The sequence below is a fragment of the Lepus europaeus genome, chromosome 5, assembly GCF_033115175.1.
Source record: "Lepus europaeus isolate LE1 chromosome 5, mLepTim1.pri, whole genome shotgun sequence".
NCBI classification, from domain to species: Eukaryota; Metazoa; Chordata; class Mammalia; order Lagomorpha; family Leporidae; genus Lepus; species Lepus europaeus.
Window position 1 is genome coordinate 41,623,039 of NC_084831.1, and position 20,797 is coordinate 41,643,835.

The 20,797-nt window shown below is 38.4% G+C and overlaps 1 protein-coding gene across 2 annotated transcripts in view; it reads left to right on the forward strand.

The window, feature by feature from the left end:
* The first annotated feature begins 336 nt into the window (after positions 1-336).
* The window catches only part of ELAVL4 (ELAV like RNA binding protein 4), a 104,781-nt gene continuing 84,320 nt past the window's right edge, over positions 337-20,797 (forward strand). The window contains exon 1 of one of the 2 annotated variants that reach the window (XM_062193332.1): positions 337-453. In XM_062193332.1, the coding sequence (XP_062049316.1) occupies positions 337-453 (117 nt within the window). The remainder of the gene's footprint in view (positions 454-20,797) is intronic. The other variant, XM_062193333.1, reaches the window with a different exon arrangement.

A 20,797-nucleotide genomic window follows, 5' to 3' on the forward strand; every position in this document is an offset into this window, starting at 1 on the left:
TTTTTCTGGGCAGCATCTGTTTTTTTTTTTTTTCACTCCCCCCCCCTTTATTTTTTTTTTTTTTTTCCCTATGTGTATGAAGGATTCTTCTTTCATTTCTTCTTCATGGAAGTCAAGGAAATATAATTCATGCTTCCATTTCTGTTCCTTCCTTTCTGTGCTTTTGGAGAATCTGGTTGTCTTTTTTTATTTGCAGTTTCAACCGGCTGCTGTTTCCTAACCCATTGTGCCACGTAAGGCTTCTCCAGTGCGCGGAGTAGGTAGTTATTAACGCTGAATTGGCTTCTGGTACAGTCCATCTGGACTCTGTGTGGGAAAGCTGGCTGCCGGCGACTGATGCTGAGATATCTGCAACCTTTGGGATGTGTGCATGGTGGCGAGGGGCTGACTGATATGAGATTACTCCTTTTAAGGGAAATTGTTATTAATGAGTCAAGAAACTGCTCATTTATGGTAAGAGGAATGCAGCAGCGCTGGCAGCCCCACAGCTCTGGGATAGCATTTTTAGGTTGCCTTAGCTGCTTGAGTGATACAAGTTTCTTTCTGTGGTGGTGGAGGATGGTGGCGGAGGAAAAAAAAAATCATGCATGACTGGGAGACTCGCCTGCCTCAATCTTGAGATAATATATTGAGAATCTGTTGCTTTACAAATGTCACACCACTGATGTAGCGGTCAGCCCCTCACTCTGAAAAATGAATGGTACATTGGAAATGCGATAATAAGGTTGACTTTTCCCAACAATAGGATTCTGCCTTTGTCTTTAGAGAAAAGGCCTCTGAGGACATTTGTGCATTTGTTTGAGGATTCCGTTGAAAGACTTTTCAGTGGAGATTTTTGGGAGAAGTGATCAATATACAAAGTGCACGGATTTTCCAGCCTAGCAAAACCAGCTAATTGTTTAATACTGTAACATACACTTACTGTTTCAGAAAAATGATCAGAATGTCTTTTGATATATTCAATGTTAACTTATAGTGTGCTGAGTTTAGTATGGATGGGAGAAAAAGGTTTTTAACAGTTTCATCTTTTATAACACCCAGAGAAATACTAAGTAAATATTTTGTTCCAAGTGAGCTGTTTTTATTTATGTATTTGTCGTCATTGTGTTAATATTTACTTTTCACAATACCATGGTATCAGTGAGATCACACTCAGAGTTTCTGTTGTTGATTTGGGGCATATGCACCTACCCCATGTATATATGTTGAACCATTTAGAACAACTAACCTATGAATTCATCCTTAGTACACTGTTTAACAGTGTAATACCTTCCTGACTCATGGGACTCTATACCTTTGCTAAAAAAATTGTTTTAAAAGTTTACTTAATTCTGTATTGTTCTACTCAAAGAAATTATATGTTTTACATTTTAACTTTTATACTTCATGTATTTCCATTTTTAATAGCTAAGTTTATTTATATTCAAGTCTGATAGTTCATGCAGTATACCTAAAACATTATATTTTTTATTACCACCTGTATTTTTAAATGTGTGTATATATGCATACGCTTGTATACACTTATTTATATGTGTTCATGAAACAGTGGCATGAAGAGATTAATTTTAGTCTTTAAAAATGTAAAGGTTATTTTCTAATGATTTTTCTACAAACTCATTTATTCTTAGACTTTGAATCCCAGAAGTATAGTATATTTTTTGCCTCTATTTATACTCTGCCTAACTTATTTTGCTCTCAACTCCAGCTAAAGATTAAAGTTTATGTTAAACTATGTTTTGATATTTGTTGCTTTTGTGTATTTATTGAGAAGCAAAATGATTAAATTATGAGTTAAGCAGTGATAGCTTTTTGTATAAGTGTTAAGCAATATAAACTACTTTAAAAACACAAATCAAAACAAAAGTATGCACTTTAAAAGTTGAATAGTATAGAGGTTATGAAATGTGTAAAGTAATCAGACAAATTATATACATCACCACACACTTGCTAAGTGTCTCTTTGCAAATCTTTATAAAGACCAAAGATAAAAAGACATCCTTTGAAGGATAGGTGCCAAATCACTTGTTCAGTTAAGCAAGATGAGCACTCTGCACAGGTTATGAAATGAGGCTGTTGTCAAAAGCATGTTTTACTTCTCTCTGCAGCAGTAGAGGAAGCGAGGGCATAATGCGTTTTAGTGGATTTTTAAAAATTCAGATCATGCCCCTATCCAAGTTGAGAAATAAATTCATTTAAATAAATCATTCATCATTCTCTGTTTTGAAAAGCTCAGACTGAAGCCAGAAAGGTAGAGGCTGACAGCTGCCCTCCTCCTCCCCCCAGATTTTTTTTCCTTTATTGTTTATTAGGAAATAGTTTTCTGAGGCAAACTTGTATGACCCCAGTTTATGGAGCAAGCCGAATCCCGAACTCCCTTGCTTTTGAAATGTTGGCCATGTTAGCAGCAGCAGGAGAATTGGTTTTTAAAAAATCAGCAATATTGAGAAATAATAAAGTTAAAATGTAGATGTATTAGCACATTAAAGTGCTTTTGTTGTATCTTTAAGCCTAGAGGCAGATCATTAAATATGCATTTCGCTAGAAAGCAACTGTCGAGAAAGATAAGGTGGTTGAAAATATTCTACTGCTGCAAAAGCTCTCCATCAGGGGGTGGGATGGTGCAGCCCTCAGGACAGGCAAAAGGGAGGACACTCCCACTGTTAGGGTTTTCAAGCCTCCAGTGACCTGCAGTTGTTACAGTACTTTTGAGCTAGGAGGAGGGGAAAGGTAAAAATACAAGTATAGCTGTTGTTGCTTCAGCCGGGCCTTAATTACCAGACACAAGAAGCAGTTCAGAAATCTGGTCTCTGTTGTTGTAGAGGTCACCAAATCATTAACATCGTCAATCTGGCAGTAGCTAATTTAAATAGCACCTGATGTTGCAACGCCTTCCTGCGTTTCCCCAGCCAATCAGATCCTGGCTTCGGCTGACAGATGGTCCCATAAATGGATGTAAAAAGGGGAAGCTTCGAGCCAATTTCAGCAAGGCTCTGTTCAGTTGTTCTTATCTACATCCTAGAATCGGGGGTTTCAGCTCACTGCTCCTTTTCTTTCTTTTTTTTTTTTTTTCCTCTCTCTCCTACCCCCGCCCTCCTATCCAAATAATTGATTTACTTTACAATCATCCACACTGTGTTTTGTGGATCTTTAAATATATATATAACAATAATAGTTATTTTAAAAATATATTCTGAAATCTTTGCAAATTTTAAGAGAAGAGTCGAAGCTCTGCGAGACCCAATATTTGCCAATAAGAATGGTTATGGTAGGTATGACTAGATTTATAATATGCTGTTTGTGTTGCTGGAGGGAAGAAAAGCATCTACACCTTGACCAATCTTATGCTTGCACAAGAGTTTTAGTTCTCTGCTGCTGTTTGGTTCCTACATTTACTATCTCTTTTGTGTAGCGAGTGCGGGTAGGTCCTTTTATTGAAAAGCAGTGGGGAGATAGATTGTCATTTTTAACAGGTCGTTGTCAGTTTTCCCTTCAACATAAAGGTGTGGGGGTGGGGGGTGAGCTGAAATAATTGCTGATTTGTTGAATGAGGTTGTATTACTTGAGACCATAATGGCAAAAGAAGGGTTTTCTTTTTGTAAGGGAGAGGGGATTTGTCTAGTTGCCTGGGTTTTGTGGGGCTGAGGGTGGATGCAGCAGGGTTAGGAATCTCTCCATCTCTGTGCTGGAAATTTAAACCTTGAGAGACAGCTCCTGGATACCGAACATTGAGATGGGCAGTTCTGTTTCGAGGGACTGCGCAGTCAAAACAGCAAAGAGAGTGATTTATTTGGGCTTCAGTAAATGCTGCATCTTGTATTTCAAAGAGTTTCCTGTCATGACCTCATAAAAAAGAGGAGGCGGCTTGTATGTGTAGCGGTGCCTGGCGTGTTGAGTTGTTGCTTCCTTCTCTGGGCAGCAGCTCTGTAAGAAGGAATGTCAGCTTTTACATAACGTTCCTTTCCGCTTTTGACACACTGTGTGAGGGTCCATCTTCTTCTGATCACAGATGGAGTGGAATGGCTTGAAGATGGTAAGTGAAAAGAGAAAGGGAGCTTGAGGGTCCAGCCGTGTGTTTGTGTGTATGTGTGTGTGTGTGTGTGTAAGCATGGTGGACTGTGCATTGTAAATCAGTGTGCTGATCATTTGTGTGTGTGTGTGTTTATTAGTATTTTTCTTTTTTGAAAAGCAGAATTTACCTTCAAATATAACGGCACTGCATGCACACTGGGCACACATACTACCCCTTCTATCGAACACACATTTTAGCCAAGCTAGGTTGGTATCTTTTTTGACAATCACAATGTCACCGTCACTGTTGGCTGGCGTGTCCAATGCCTCTGTGAGCCTTCAACAGAATTATATGACTATTAAAGTTAAAGGCACGTTTCTTTTTCAGTCTCATGCTAGGAGTGATGGGGAAGGCTAGGAATGAGGGGTGGAGGAGGTAGGATTTAGTACCAGCAGATGCAATTGTGAAACAGGACTTTGAGATGTGGTCGGGGAAGTGGAAAACCTTTCTGCCGAAGTAGTAAATCTATTTTTAGCATCATCTTTTTCTGAAAAAAGAAGCAGGGAAACTCCTTGAGTGCTGCTTCTGTCGCCTGATGTTGACCCCGAAGATATGGCACAAAATGGCATAATCGGATGCCACGAGTGCCCACTTTGACTTTGAATTTTCACCAGGCTTCAGAGCTGGGTATGGGGGGAGGCTGTAAATTCATATCCATCTCACTTATTTTTCACTAGAAAAGCCTGGGGAGGACTTTTTGCTCTGCATAGATGTTATAACAAAGCTATGGTCTTTTTCCCATTCTTAGAGGATTGCCTTTGTCTGGCTGCTTGTTTTGATGGGTGTAAAACAAATAAGATTAGACCGAGCAGCCCAACTGAAAGCGATAGCTGGGAGGAAAACCCAATGAAAGGTTGCCGGGGAAACGAACAGAGGAGAAGCCGAGTAGGGAGCAGGTGGCTATCATGAGAACACACTGCAAACAGTGTAAAAAAGGGGGGTGGGGGGACAGGACCTCGATTATCTTTGCTGTTCTTTGTGGCTGGCCCAACTTTAATTATTCTTAATAAATAGGTGTTAATTACGTTTCTAACTCTGGTTTACAGTGATTTTTAGAAATCTATTTTTAAGCATCTGTTCTGTCTCCCCTGGTTTTTTTTGTTTTGTTTTGTTTTGTTTTGTTTAAAAAACAGAGAAGAGGGGGAAGGGAGGGTAAGGATCTTGCTTTTTTCCCCCATTCTTTCCCCCTTTTCCCTGCTGTGAAATTGTACGTGAAAAAAATCGCAAGGAATCCTGTGAGGCCATTTGAAAAAAATGTAAATTATATTGAATGAAGTTGACGGAAGCATAATAGTGAACTCCCACAGCTGATAGGTTCTGAAATGATTTCTTAGAAATTTCCAGCAAATATTCATAGGAAAAATATTGGTAGAACAGACTTATTCCATTTTGTGTTAGGTGATACTGGTGCTTTTATTAAATCATGTTAATACTGTAGTTCTGGGGAGTTCATTGTGTCTCTCATTTTATATCCCAAGTAGAAATTACTTTTAAAAATAGCAAATGAAAAGCAGTATCCTAACCTTTTGCTTCCCTTTCCTCCCCATGCTTCCAGCCATCAGATCCTTCAGGCTGTACCTTACAACCACTGCCTTCCATTTAGTATTTGGTACTGGTTCTGGTCTTGACATTAACTAAGTGAAAAAGCTGATTGCCTGTGTGTGTGTGTGTCTGAATGTGTGGGATCCATGTGTGCCCTGAGTGATAGGCGTTTCTGGCTTTTCTGAGTGTGTTTTACTAGTAGTCTCTTTTCCCATGATGGTGGGTACCAGGACTGAAAGATATAGTACTTGGGTGAATAGGAGGTAGTATAAAAACAATTGAAACCGTGATCTGGGTTTTTTTGTTTTTGTTTTTAGTTTTTGATTTTTCAATGAGTGACAAAAGAGATACATTATCCAACAGCTAATTTTAATTTCAAAAAAGAGAGATTAAAAACACTGAAATACATTAGAAGGTTAGGAAATATAACTGGATTTATTGAAAGTACTCTTAAATTTTACTCTCTCCATTGCAAATTAACATATACATACATGTTCACACCCCAAACCCATTTGTTTTCTTTTAGATGCTGCTTCTTGTTTTGTGTTTTTACTAGGAGACTTAAAATTTTTGTTTTGATTTATGAGATAAAAATAAATGAACATATTTTGGTCAGACATTTGAACTTTGCTCTCAGATGAGTGCATAAACGTCATGTTGTCATTAAAAATAGGATTTTTTTTTCATTATCCTTAACATATTCTTTTTGTATTTTCTGAGAATTTTGGGGCAATTTTTAGTTAGGAGAAAATAATTTCCATACTAACTGTCATTCTTGGCTCGGGTTGTAAAAAAGACACGTGGTTCTGCTGCTGACCTTTCTCGCTTCTTTGTCTTAAAAATATTAATGTCTACTACCTGCATGTGGAGATGTGCACAAGGCTGGAGTGTACATTTATTAAGAAGTGAAAATCTGACTGGAAATATTTGTGCAACAAGCATTTGACTACATGGCAGTTTAATGAACACAATGTCTGTATATCTCATAGTAATATAATGGCTAAATCACTTAATATTTGAATTTTTGAAAGTATAAAATGAACATAAGTGGGAAGTGGCTGAAGAAATACTTTTGAGAATCATTGGTTTGCAAGATGATTTTAAGATCTCACCAAAAAAAGGCCAAATAAACAACTTAACCATTCATTTGTAATCTCAGTCCCATTCATTCCTAAGTGCTGTTCATTCAAGTCATACTCCTGGCTAGATAAGATGGGTTTGCTTTTGTCTATGATTTTTGCCAAGGCTTAAAACTTTTTTCTCTCCCTGTAACCCTTCCTAGGCCCTTTGAATATTAGAGGTTTGTTATGAGGATGGCCAGACTGTCCTGAGATAGTAACAACAGAGTATTTTTAAAAAGAGAGAAAAAAAGAAAATGAACTACACATTTGTATTTTAGCTCAAAACTCAGTCTTGAAATAGGATTTGACACATGTCAGACTTTAGATATTTTAAAGGTAGGCTATGTATTGGGGATAGTCTATTTGAAATCTCAAATCTAGAAATCATTGCATGAATGGTGCTTTGTGTGTGTATGTTCAGTATTTCTAAAAGGATTTGTGGGTGAATTGAGGTGTTTTTCTCAAGTTAGAGTTACTATGAACAATGAAAGGGTTTCCTCAAGGCAAGTCCTTTTATTTGGTTTGATTTCCTCCCTTTTCACTTATCTTCTTATTGAGGGGTGGATTCTCTTCTTAAGTGTAGACCAAATAATGTTCCTTCTAAGAAGAAATATACTGCTTCACTTAGCCCTTGGCATCTTAATGCCTTATTCTAATTTTTTTTAAGAAAGTGAAACAAATTACCTTTGTGTACCACAAAAAAGGAATGGAGGTCTTGACAGAGGTCATTGTACATGGATAGAAGTGCTTTGGGCTTGACAAATTTCTTCATCAATTCCAATGATCTGTGGCCACCAGACACTTAATTTCTATGCTGGGACATTTAAGATATATATTTGTTGGTGAACTGGCCAGCGGATGCTACAAACAGGAGTATGTGCTGGCAAATGCTGCAATGCAGTATTTTTTCCCAATGTCATCGGGAGTTTTGGGGGTAAGAAGGGACATGATCATTCTCAAGTTTTTATCTTACTATTTTCCACTTGAGAGGGCATGTTGTAAAGAATTGGTAAATTTCTCTTTTGAAAGTAAAGTCAACCTTTTATTGCTCACTATGCATCCCTCCATGCATTTGATGGATATGTGGAAGGCATGTGGCATGTGTGCAGAAAAAATAGAGGGAGAAAGACCCTAAGTATCAGTGTATTGCTGGATTCTTGGGCCTGTCTTAGGTTTTCCTTATTTGGTATTACCAAATGTGCATACACACTTACATTTAAGTATATGTGCAACTATAAATGGAAAGAAAATCAAACTGAGCTTCTTCCTATAAGTGGTTGCTTCTGTTCATGAGCTCCAAGAATTCTCCTATTCAAAAAATCCCAAACTTCAATTTTTAATCAAAAAAGATATATCCAGGCCTTACAGACCTATAAGTAACCAAACACCTTTTATCAAATGCCACTTGAGAAACTGTAAACATACAAACTTAGGACAATATTTGTGAGCTAAGGGCTGCCCTTTCAATCAAGGGGTTGGGTTCAAATTAAAATATGTGTCTGTATATAGAGAGGGAGGGGGGAAGATTGTTTTCTTTGAAGGCATTTGAGTCTAGTCACCATTGGTAAAAGTAAGGAGGAAGTAAAGTGATCATGTTAACATCCTATACTTTGTTGTATGTGTGTGTGTGTGTGTGTGTCTGTGTTTTAGGAACATTCTTGCATTTTTGAAATATCAGCATATTTTAAGCATAGTACTTTTATAGGTCAGTGACTTTCTAAGGTTGAAAAAAAGGTGACCTGTGGGTGGGCAGAAGTTAACATAAGCAGTAAATGTCTTAAATCAGCTATTTAGCAATGAAAATGAAAAATAAAAGGGTTGGAGGACGAGTTGAAAGAGGCACCAACATGTGGAGCTGTGCCTTTCCAGTATAGGAAATGAGTGATAGATTTGAACTAGTGCAGTGTGGGATGCCTGATAATTTCTCAGAACCTTGACTTTGCAGGTTCATTACTTCCTTGCTTGCTTGTTCACACCTTTAATTGTATCCAGTTTGGGATGCTGGTTGGGGGCAGGCGAGATGAGCCATTTTGTTTGTTGTTTACTTCATTAAGTATTCAAGTGGTGTGTTCACAATAGCTTTGGATCATCAGTGTTAGGAATCAAGCACTTTTGAAATGAAATTGTTACAAAAGAGCAAAACATACAAAATCAGTCAGCCAGCTAGCTTGCTTTGGATGTTCACATCTATTCTGCTTAATCATAATATTTATGTTGTTCTTTGTACATTCATTAACAAATAATTTATGTAATATCAGTGCTCCTAATAGGCTGGTAACTTAATCTGTCTATTTATCTATCTTGTACTCCCTACCCTACTCTTGAGGTTCTTCCTTTACCTAGACCATTTTAGGACTGACCATTTTTGCTTTAGGGAGGCTTGTTGTTCAGATCTTTGTTGTAGAGATAATCCCCGATCCACAAAGGATACCCCTCTACAAGGATCAAGAAATGCTGAGAGCCATAAAGGAATTCTTAAATAAATTTTGAATGAGAAAGCAGTAAAAGAAAAAAAAAATTGAAGAAATAAGGTCAGTGTAATCGTTGTGCTTGCATTTTTGTGTTTTGTCTCTAGAAAGCTTTATTTTTAACCACAAAAGTAAAATGCAGAACTAGCATATGTGACTTTATTTAATGGAAAAAATTATATGTCATAGGTTCATCTGAAAATAACTTTCCTTGTACTTCAAGTTTGAAAAGTAACACTGAAACTCAATCTTAATTTTTAAATTTTTCCTTGTAAACTAAAAAAATTTAATTCATAAATATTTTTATGGGAAGTTTAGTTCTTTTTTTCAGGATATAGGAAGCAGAGAAACAATCACAGCCAAGATGGTAAATTCTAAGAAATAAGCCACATCATGGAGTTTCCTCTGTCTGCACTGTGGTGGCATTGAATCCTCTCCTGCTTCTGTGAATCAGTTACGGTCTACTTTTGTCTACTATCTTGTAACAACTAGCCCTTGAAGTCGTCTTGCCAACAACATTTATAATGGAGAATGGCTATCATTTGTGGTGGGGTGAAGATGCATTTTTTGAGGACTTAATATGTTCATTTCTTTGGAACATGGACTTGAAGGTCACTATTCTTTTTTTTCTTTTGACACTGATTAAAAGATGTCATTAGAGGATAAGTCTTTGTCATTTGGGATAGTTAAGGTGAGGGATTTTGAGGTTGCACATTTCACAGTGAGGTTTGTGTCAAATTATGATCTATTGGGACATTCAAGGAGGCATGGAGAGATGTTTATTTGTATTTATATGAATCTAAGCATGATTTCAAAAGATAGAAATAAAAAACCTTCTGGACATTTAAGGGTTCTATTTATCCAGATATTCAATCTCAGGAAAAAGTAAAGTTGACAGAGTTAGAAGGAACTCGTCTTCAGTCAAGTGAACATGGAGCTTGGCTGGAACTTGTTAATTTTACAGAAATAGGAACACTTTGCTTCTTACAGAAAAAAAAAAAAAATGACTCTTTGAATACCTTTCCTCGTTTTCCCTCCAGAAGCACCTGGGCAGATGTTGACCTTCTTGGCATGCCCATGTGCAAATTGGCATTTTGATAGTGGAGGAGAAATCACAGTTTCTTGTCATACGCATCCAGCTACCATGTACTTGGAGTGGAGGGAAGTGTAGATTGATGGCTGTGACCTCCGGTGTGTCATAGGATATGCCAATAATGTCTTCTCAAGAATTCTGTGTTTTCCTATGCTGCCAGTCTAAACCTTTCAAAGTTTTGCTTTCTAATTTGTACAATAAAAATAATAACAACCTTAGTTGAACTTTTTTTTTAGTGTCCCCTTTGAAGATGCAGCAGTAGTAAATATGGCTCTACTGATAAACTTTAGCTCTAAGTGCTATTTAAAAGTCTGTAGTGGAAAGGCTAAGAATTTGCAATCTTTACTAATGAAACTTTCATTAGAAAAGTGCTCACTTAAAATGGAATAAACGACTAAGTCTCTGCAATTTGTGATTTTGACCAGCTTTGACTCATCCTTTCTTATGTTACTGTTTGTAATGCAGCCAACCACACATCTAAAATTCTGGATTTTGTACATGTCTTCAACATTAATTATCTCTGTTGATGCACTGGGTACAGACAGTACAATTCCCATAAGTCCAGATTCTTACTGTAACACCAAAACAAAAGTGATATTTATGAATAATATCGGGAAAGTTGTCCTCATAGTAACTGTTCCCCAAAGGAAGTTTTACATAAATGTGCATTTATTATTCAGGATATTAAAAGGGAATCCTTAGCTTTTATTTTTTTAATTTGGGCTAAAATATGTAAATTGGTTTTATTTTGGAGTTGCTCTGTTTTAGGTGGCTTTGGGGGAGAATAACTTTCTAACTTGATTATATTTTAATCACTTTTACAGTGGAAAAGTTTCCAATACTGAAATCAACCAGGTTACTGTGATTAGGACCCAGAGGGTCAGTGTGCAGATGGGACTAAAAACATGTTATATTGATTTGTACACATGCAGGAAAAACAGATTTGTTTCTACCAGATACCACTCTTTCTGTGTCTTTGTTGGCAAGGCCAGCTAGCTCAGAAGCTTCAAAGCCACGAATTTACCTCTGGCCCCAGGGGACTTCACAGTGTTCCTGTAGCCTCTGAAGAGAGTTCTTTAGCTTAACGATCTCTCTAGTGCAAAGGACCTCAGAGTCAGGTAGATGTGAGCTAAAATCCTGACTTATCCTAATTTATAATTGAGTGTTCTTAGATGAGGAACTTCAACTTTCAGAACCTCAATTTCCTCATCTTTAAGATAGGAGTCGGATGAGAAAAGTGTTTGAAGTCATCAGTCATAGATGCATCCTGAAAACTAAATGTGCTTAGACAATGTTAGGTACCATACAGTCTGTCAGTCTTTCTGTCCATTGGCAAAGGTCCTTCCCCAGGAAGAGACCAATCTGCCTATGGCAGATGTCCTGGGAAGTGACATTGCATACAACCCTCATAGTCTTCATCCTCTCCTGAGCAAACGGGGGGTGGGCGATCATGGTGAGACACAGGAGCTTTCCAACACAGGCAAGACCTCACCAATTCTCTGGAATTGTGTGGCTTTTATTAACTTTTTTTTTTCTTTTTTGCATCCTTATAAGGTTTTGCAAAGTACACGCATGATCTCCTTTGCAGTTAAAATTAACTTGGAATTTATTTATCAAGAGAAAATAGATGAATATAAAATTAATTTTAACCAGTGCTTTTTTTAAATTTCTTGAAATAGCCTGGTAGGTAATTTAGAAGTCACTGAGAAAGAGTAAGAGAAGGGTTGTGCTTAATTGATATGGTTTCATCTTTACTGTCTAAAATATATATTGCAACTAATGAGTTTTTTGACTTTTGCCAAGAAATTAACTTACTTTGGATCTATCTTGCCACTTCACCACATTAGCTTTTCTTCTATATCCCTTTGTTTTCCTCGTAGGCTGAATTTTGAAGTTCTGTTTCTCAAGGAGTGGTGAAGAGGTTGAGGCAAAAAGTGGCTTAATGAGATTTTTCTAACTTGCCATCAGTTTTACTTCCTCTGCTTGGTGAGGCAGGATGATGGATGACTTTGGCAGTGCAAACAGCTCTAGAAGTGATCAGATTGACTGAAGAGGTGTGCGGGATGTGAGCAGAATGCTGGCCTTCAATTTATTACCCTCCTATTTGAAGGGGGAAAAAAAGGAAGGAAAAACCACTGCAAAGACCCTGACATAGTTGTTGTTGATTACATACATTTGAAATGAGGTAGCAGGGGGTGTCAGGCCAAACCTAATTTTGTGCCCTTTTTTCAAGACTCTCAAGGGGGAAATAAAGAGCGTAATAAATAAATTGACGAATTATTCTAAATTGAGACCTATTGCTTTACCTTTAAGAATGGAGAAATAAAACAGTTTGTTCCTGAAGGAGTTCAAGACTTAAACTGAAAACACAATCTTAGAACATTGTTTAGTGTCACAGATTTTGAATTTCACTTCATATACGATCATGGAAAGGATATGAGTGGGAGTTACTTCTTTTCTTCAATTTAATCCTTAGAGGAAGTAGGTGTTCAGCCTAGCAGGTATGACATCTGCATCCCACATTAGAGTGCCTGGGTTCATCTCTCAGCTCCAGCTCCTGAGTCTAGTTTCCCACCACTGCGGAACCTGAGAGGTGGTGGTGATGGCTCAAGTAGTTGGACTCCTATCACCCACAGGGCCTACCTGGATGATGTTTCCAGCTTCTGGCTCTAGCCCCTGCCCAGTCTGGGCCATTGTGGGCATTTGGGCAGTAAACCAGCGGATAGGAGCTCGCTCGCTCTCTCTCTCTCTCTCTCTCTCTCTCTCTCTGCCTCTAAATAAATGAATAACCCACCTATGGGAAAGGGTTGTAAGTTAATCTGATCCCCTGACTGCTGTTTTCCAGGCCCTGTACTTTCATTTCTTTAAAAAAAAAGCAAACAACTTTTATTATGAAATAGATAACAGGACTTTTCTCTTTCCACATGAATCTATGTATTTCAAAGCTTCACCAAAAATCGTAAAAGGTTTTTGCAGGTTTATGTGTGTATGTTTTGTGTGTGGTATACAAGCTCTTAGAAAGTATTTTCTTAGTTTTAGACTATGTTTATATGGGAAGAAATATATTTATAAAAAGGGAGAAGGATACATTTTGGAGAAAGGGCAATATAGGACATACTTCTCCAGATTTTAGACTAGAAAAATCTAATTCTATTAATGAAGGGCCAAAAGGAGATAATTGGGTGAGTGATTTGAGCAGGCAAATAAGAGGCAGATGTATATTCTTAGGATTGTGTTGCTAGGTAGGTGTTTATATTTTTAAAAAATTGGAACTTCATCTATATTTAAGACAGTACTTGAATCTTGAATTTATATTTCTGGCTTAAGGTTTGCCACAAGAAGGAAAAACTTCAAGTTTAGAAGAGCTTTACTAAGAACTCTTAAACAGATCTCTAGTTAGTGAATTTTGGAGACATGGGTTGGTGTAATCTTGACAGTACACTTCCTGAGATATACTTCAGGTTGTGTCAGTTTTCCTAGAACAGAGGAGCAGTTTACATTCTAGAACTTTGATTGTTCTAACAGATTTGTGACCATAGAGATCATATCTCATATTCACTTAGCCTTATGTAATATTTGCTCTATGTTGTCAGTTTGATCTTGTTAATGTAACTAAGACAGGTACTGATAACCCCTTTTTTCAAAAATAAAACTCAACTGCTTGCTTCAGGTTAAAAATTTAACAATATGGAAAGTCTTCACTCCAGAATATCTGGGAATATGTCCAGGTTGGCCAAAGTTCGCCTGTCTTGGGTGAAGGAAAAAAAGGTAATTCCCTTTCTAGATCTAAATTTTCCATGCAGTTTCAGGAAATGTATATTGTATGTTTGTTGTATAGGAAGCACATTCTAGTTGCCTCCTGGAATGTCATGTTATTTAATAGATATTATAACATGTATTAAAATATGAGTATCAATAAGGATAATGACAAACAAAATGTAGGCAGTGTTTTGGCAGCGATGGTACAATGTACAGAAGAGGGAGATACTTGTTCTTGTTAGAAGAAGAAGATAAGGCTTTGTGGAAGAAATACCTTTTGAGTTGAGCCAGGAAGCTGGATTAGAAGAATTATAAGCAAGGTGGATTCAACATAGAAGGAATAGTATTAATGAAGGCATAGAGATGGGAACTTAACAAGGCTTGATTAAGGAATTGTAAGTAGCATGGTGTGAATGCAATATAGGCTGTGTAAAGGTAAAGCTAGAGAGACAGTTGTAAAAGTTATTGTTTAGGAAAGTTCAAGTATTTTAACTTGGTTTCTACTTTAGATTAGTAACTATGAAATGTTTTAGATCAAGGACTTTTGTTTCCTGGTTGTTTCTCAGGGGCTAGACCTGTCTTTTTATTAAGTGACAATATCTCAGAAGTAAAAGCATCCTAAAGACTTTTCTAAATTAAATATCAGAATTAAATATTAGTTACTTAGAGAGCTAAGAATTGGCATTAGAGCACTCTTTTGAACATACTGTGATGTTACGATGATGACAATCATTGGTGAAGTCACATTGAGGACTACTTTTAGGGTTACTGTGCCAGAAAGCACTAGAATGAAAAATACCAACTTTTATTCAGATGGTAAAGAAATGTGCCATTAGAAGAGTACACTGTGTGCCCTAGCCAACAGTTACCAGTGCTCATTCTGCAGAGTAAATGATGGTCAAAGAGAAGGTGGTAGTCGGTGCAGAATTAGCTTATTTCCCCCAATATTAAAAAATACCCGCTTTAGGGCCTGGCACTGATGTAGCATGTAAAGCTGCCGCTTGCAATGCCAGCATCCCATGTGTGCACTGGTTTGACTCCTGGCTGCTCTACTTCCAATCCAGCTCTCTGCTATGTCCTGGGAAAGCAGCAGAAAATTGGCCAAGTTCTTGGGCCCCTGCACCCATGTGGGAGACCTAGAAAAAGCTCCAGGCTCCTGGCTTCCAACTGGCCCAGCACCAGCCATTGTGGCCATTTGGGGAGTGAACCAGTGGATGGAAGACCTGTTTCTCTCGCTGCCTCTGCCTCTGTAACTCTGCCTTTCAAATAAGTAAATAAATAAATAATATATAAAATGCCCACTTTAGATTTCCAAGTGTGTGTACTAAGTCACTTTTCTGATTTTGGTATTTTTAAAAATTATTTATTTATTTTCATTTTATTTGGAAGGCAGAGAGGCAGAGAGAGATCTATCCGCTGATTCACTCCATAAATACCTGTAACAGCCTTCGCTGGGCCAGGCCAAACCTAGGAGCCAGCAATGCCATCCTGGTCTCCCACATGGGCGGCAGGAGCCCAAGTACTTAAGCCATCTTCACTACCTTCCTAGGCATATTAGGAAGCTCAATTAGAAGTTAAACAGCCAGGAATTGGACCAGCACTTTGATATGTGATGCAGGCATCCCAAGCAGTGACTTAACCACAACACTCTGACCTCTGAGTTAGGTCTTATCTAGCCTTCAGTTAGCACTGGAGGGCAAAGATTGTGTCAAATGCCTTCTTATTTCAGTGTCTGGTACATAGTGAATACTCAGTATGCATTTATTGAGTTGATTTATCATAATCATAATATCATAATTTGGCTTTTACAGGGCATAGGGGTTGTTTTTTAAGTATTCCTTAACTTCAGAGTTAGAAAACTTGTGAATCTTAGATCTATCATTGACTTTTGGGAGTCCATTTAGCCCAAGTCACCTATACTTTCTGAGATTCAGTTTCTTTTTTTTTTTTTTAAGATTTATTCTTTATTTATTTGAAAGATAGAGTTACAGAGAGAGGTAGAGACAGAGAGAGAGGTCTTCCATCCGCTGGTTCACCCCCGAGATGGCTGCAACAGCCGGAGCTGCGCTGATCCGAAGCCGAGGGCTTCCTCCAGGTCTCCCATGTGCGTGCAGGGGCCCATGGACTTGAGCCGTCTTCTACTGCTATCCCAGGCCATAACAGAGAGCTGGATTGGAAGAAGAGCAGCCGGGACTAGAACTAGCGCCCAAATGGGATGCCAGTGCTTCAGGCCAGGGTTTTAACCTGTTGCACCACAGTGCCAGCCCCTGAGATTTGGTTTCTTAATGTAAAATAGAATTAATAAAACTTCAGAGCTTAATCACAGGCTCAGTTGAACTGTATCTTTAATACATGTTAGTGAACAGAATAGCAATATTAGGTTCTGGTTTTGCTTATAATTGTTTTATTGGGTCTGAACCAGCATTTAAAAAACATTAAAACAACACAATGATAGAATGGACTGAAACAGAAAAGAAAATATCATTGACCTTAAAGTATTTTTATTTCATGAATCTTCTGTTTCAGTTACCTTTTGTTCTAAGTTGTGATTTGAAGCTGCTGTGTTCAAAATATCTTACTTTTTTTTTTGTTTTTTACTTTGTTGGGTCATGACCAGAAAAGTTTGAGAAACACTGTTCTTGCTGACAGTCAACTCTATATTAGCCAAAAGAAGAATAACAGGCTGTTATCCTCCAAAGCATTAAAAAAGTATAACTTCTGATTGTTTTAGATTTAATATGAAGCATTATATCCTACATCTTTGGAAACTAATGGATGTGTGCATGATACATGTTGTCCTATTAACCAAAATATGTATTAACCAGGAAACCTCATTCCTTGGCCATGCCATCTAGCTGAATCTTCAAAATAATAATAATAGTGACTAATGGGGGTGACCTAGAGGTGGAATTAGAAATGAGATTTTCTTTCAGTTTTTGAGCTCAAACTCAAAACTGAGTCAGGCACTGTATCTTACAAACAACATCCTTTTTAATCCTTACAACACCCTTAAAAGTTAAATGTTAATTTTCCTATTTTACAGAGGAGCTAACATGTTTTGAGAGATAAATTAAACTTATGCAGCCAGTAAATGGTTTGGCTAGACCTTGTTTTGAACCCAGATCTGTCTGATTCCAGAGCAACATTTGAAAGATTTGTTCAGTTCCATGAAAATGTGTTAAAACGACAATAATGTGTTAGCACTGTACTCCTTTACAAAGATAAGTGGCTCAGTCAGTTCTCCCTTGAGGATTTACTTGCTACTCTTGGGGTCTTAGTCTGCCTGCAGGTGGATACCGAGTTGATTTAATCACAACAGGAGCTAGGACATGTGCACATAATTTTGTGCTATGTATTTTACTTTGAAAGTACTAAGAAAATTATTTTATACACAGTAGGAATTTAATAAAGATTTATTGAATTGAGAAAATGAGAAGAGTATTGGAGAATCTTTGAGCTAAAGAATCACATACAGGGCCATTGCTGTGGTGTTGTTGGCTAAGCCTCCGCCTGCAGCGCAATGCCAATTCAATTCCCTGCTGCTCCATTTCCCATCCAGCTCTTGCTTATGGCCTGGGAAAGCAATAGAGGATGGCCCAAGTGCTTGAGCCCCTGTACCCACGTGGGAGACCTGGAGAAAGTTCCTGGCTTTCTGGCCATTTGTGGAGTGAACCAGCAGATGGATGATGTTTCTCTCTGCCTCTCCCTCTATCTGTAACTCTACCTCTTAAATAAATAAATAAAGTGTAAAAAAGGAACAGTTTTTCCTATCTCTACTCACATGGATGTCCTTATCTGCCATGAGGGCAGACCGATCTATCCTAAAGCCATTCTGCTTCTTAAGGAGCTCTTAAAACTGGCAGCAGATAAAAGCCAGTAAGAGCTTGAGAACTCAGATTATAAACTTTAAGTTTTGTTCGACCTGAGAGAACATTTTCCATCTTAGTATGAAAGAGAATCCTATGACAGAGACATTCCAAGAATGATAAATGGAGGGTGTACTTCCTTAGCATCTGAAATAATGATAATGATTGTTATTATTTTTATTGTTTCACTTACTGGCCTTATAACCTCAGGCAAATCACTTCACGTTTCTTAGTCCAGCTTCTACATTTGTAAAGCAGTTAATACTTCTCAGGCTGTTAAGATTAAATAGGTCCATTTGGTAAATACTTACAAAGACTTACCATTTGGTGGTCTCTGAATATGTAATAGTAAAATAGACGTAGCCCTGCTGCCCTCAAGGAGTTTAAGGTCTTTTGAAAGTGGTATCTATGAGAAGGGGATTCAGACTCCTACCATCTGCAAAGGCCACTGCTGAGACAATACAACACACTCTGGTCTCCCTTGCGGCGTGCATATTATTGTCATGTGTGTCTCTCATTTGCATCATCAGAATTTCCAGATTATTGAAGGCAAGGGTATTGTGATAATAACATTTTTACCTCCACCTCTCCCTGGGTTCCAGCCTTGCCTGTTGGCCCAATGTTACCTTATACCATGGTTGCTCAGTGAGTCCAAAACCCAGTTCAGCAAAATTTTACCAAATTGTTAAAGGTGTTGTGCTGAGGAAGGAAGAGTAACATTTGCTGAACAGAGCTGAATTTAAAACTACATTAAAACATGAGGTGGTGATATACATTAATGTTAAAAATGCCTGTGACCTATTCAGACAGAAAATTCAGCAGCAAGCCTAGAAAAATAATATATTCTTTCTCTGCACTTTTGTTTGTATTTCATGGAGAAGCAGTGTATTTGATACAGGCAAATGATATCTCAGAGATGACGGCTTAATTGATTTATCTTGGGACCAAATCCATTTGCCTTCCTGAGGCCCAGGTCACCCTCTGTACCTGAGCTCTGCTTTCCTGCAGCTTCTGTTCATGCTCCGCTCTGAACTGTACACACAGGTCCCCACCCATGCTCAGACAAATGCTTCAGTCTCCAACATTCTTCTGCTTTTCTTCACCTGGCTTCAAGAGACAAGTTCGAGGCCAGTCTCATCCAGAAAGGCTCCCCTAACTCACTCTGAATTGGAGCCTCCTCTGTTAGCACTGCCAGTGTCCTTCCATCATTGGTATTCCACACTGCATAATCAATTGTTGATTTCTCTTTGTTTCCCCACTGTCTCGGCAATCAGAAATGGCTGTATCTCTGGGCCTTACAACTAGTAGGTGCTGCAGTAATTGTTAATACTATGATTGAATATAGGTTAGGTAGTTCACGGAATGTTCTCAGTGGGTACCTTTTGACCTCTGACTTGAGTATTGGACTCAAAACCCTCTTGTCATGAAGACTGGTTTTGACAGTGAATATTTCTTAGCAACCATAGTTCTCTGAGCTGAAGATCTTCAGTATCTCTATTTACATGAAACTTTTCCTGATCACCATGAGTCACCTATAATTCCTCAGTAATTCTTTCTTCTAGACTCCTTTATGTCACTTGCTGTCTGTACCACAGTTGGCAATGATACATCACAATAGTAGTGACACTTTAATAGTGTATATTTCAGGCTTTGCAAAAAGACTTTTACTTAAGTTAAGTCATTGGATCTCACATGAGCACCAGGTAGCTTAAATAACTTGTGCAAAGTTGCATGACTACAAAGTTAAGACTTGGAATTCAAAGCCTAGTTTATTTGCTTCCAAAGCTGTGTTTTATCTCCCATTTTGTATTTTGTTTTATCTCTCATTTTTTATTTTGTTTTATCTCCCATTTTGTATTACCACTTAAAGGATAGGATTAGTCAGAGACATTTTTAAAAGATTTATTTATTGGGGCCGGCACTGTGGTGTAGCAGGTAAAGCTGCCGCCTGCAGTGCTGGCATCCCATATGGGCGCCAGTTCGAGTCCCAGCTGATCCACTTTCGATCTATCTCTCTGTTATGGCCTGCGAAAGCAGTAGAAGATGGCCCAAGTCCTTGGGCCCCTGTACCCAAGTGGGAGACCTGGAAGAAGCTCCTGGTTCCTGGCTTCAGATCGGTGCAGCTCCAGTCGTTGCAGCCATCTGGGAAATGAATCAGCGGATTTATTTATTTACTTGAGAGGTAGAGTTACAGACAAAGAGAGACAGAGACAGAGACAGAGAGAAAGGTCATCCTTCCACTGGTTCACTCCTCAAATGGCCCCAATATCCGGGGCTGGGCGAATCTGAAGCCTGGAGCCAGGAGCTTCTTCCAGGTCTCCCATGTGGATACAGGGGCCCAAGCACTTGCACCATCTTCTACTGCTTTCCCAGGCCACATCAGAGAGCTGGATTGGAAGAGAAGCAGCCAGGATACAAACTGGCACCCATATGGGATGCCAGTTCTACAGGAGGAGGCTTAGCCCATTACACCATTGCTCCAGCCCCATAATAGAGCTTTTTAAACAAAGTTGCCTGGGTTCAAATCCTGGCTTTACCAGTTGTGACCTTGGGCAGACCACTTTCATTCCCTATACTTTACCTTTTTTTTAATATTTATTTTTTACTTATTTGAAAGGCAGAGCTATAGAGAGGAAACACACACACACACAGAGGGAGGGAGGGAGGGAGAGAGAGAGAGAGAGAGAGAAGAGAGAGAGGTCTTCCATCCACTGGTTCACTTCCCAAATGGCTGCAACAACAGGATGTGGTCCTATTCTGAAACCAGAAGCCAAGAGCGTCTTCTGGATTTCCCATAAAGGTGCAGGGGTCCAAGGACTTGGGCCATCTTCTACAGCTTTTCCAGGCCATAGCAGAGAGCTGGATCAGAAGTGGAGCAC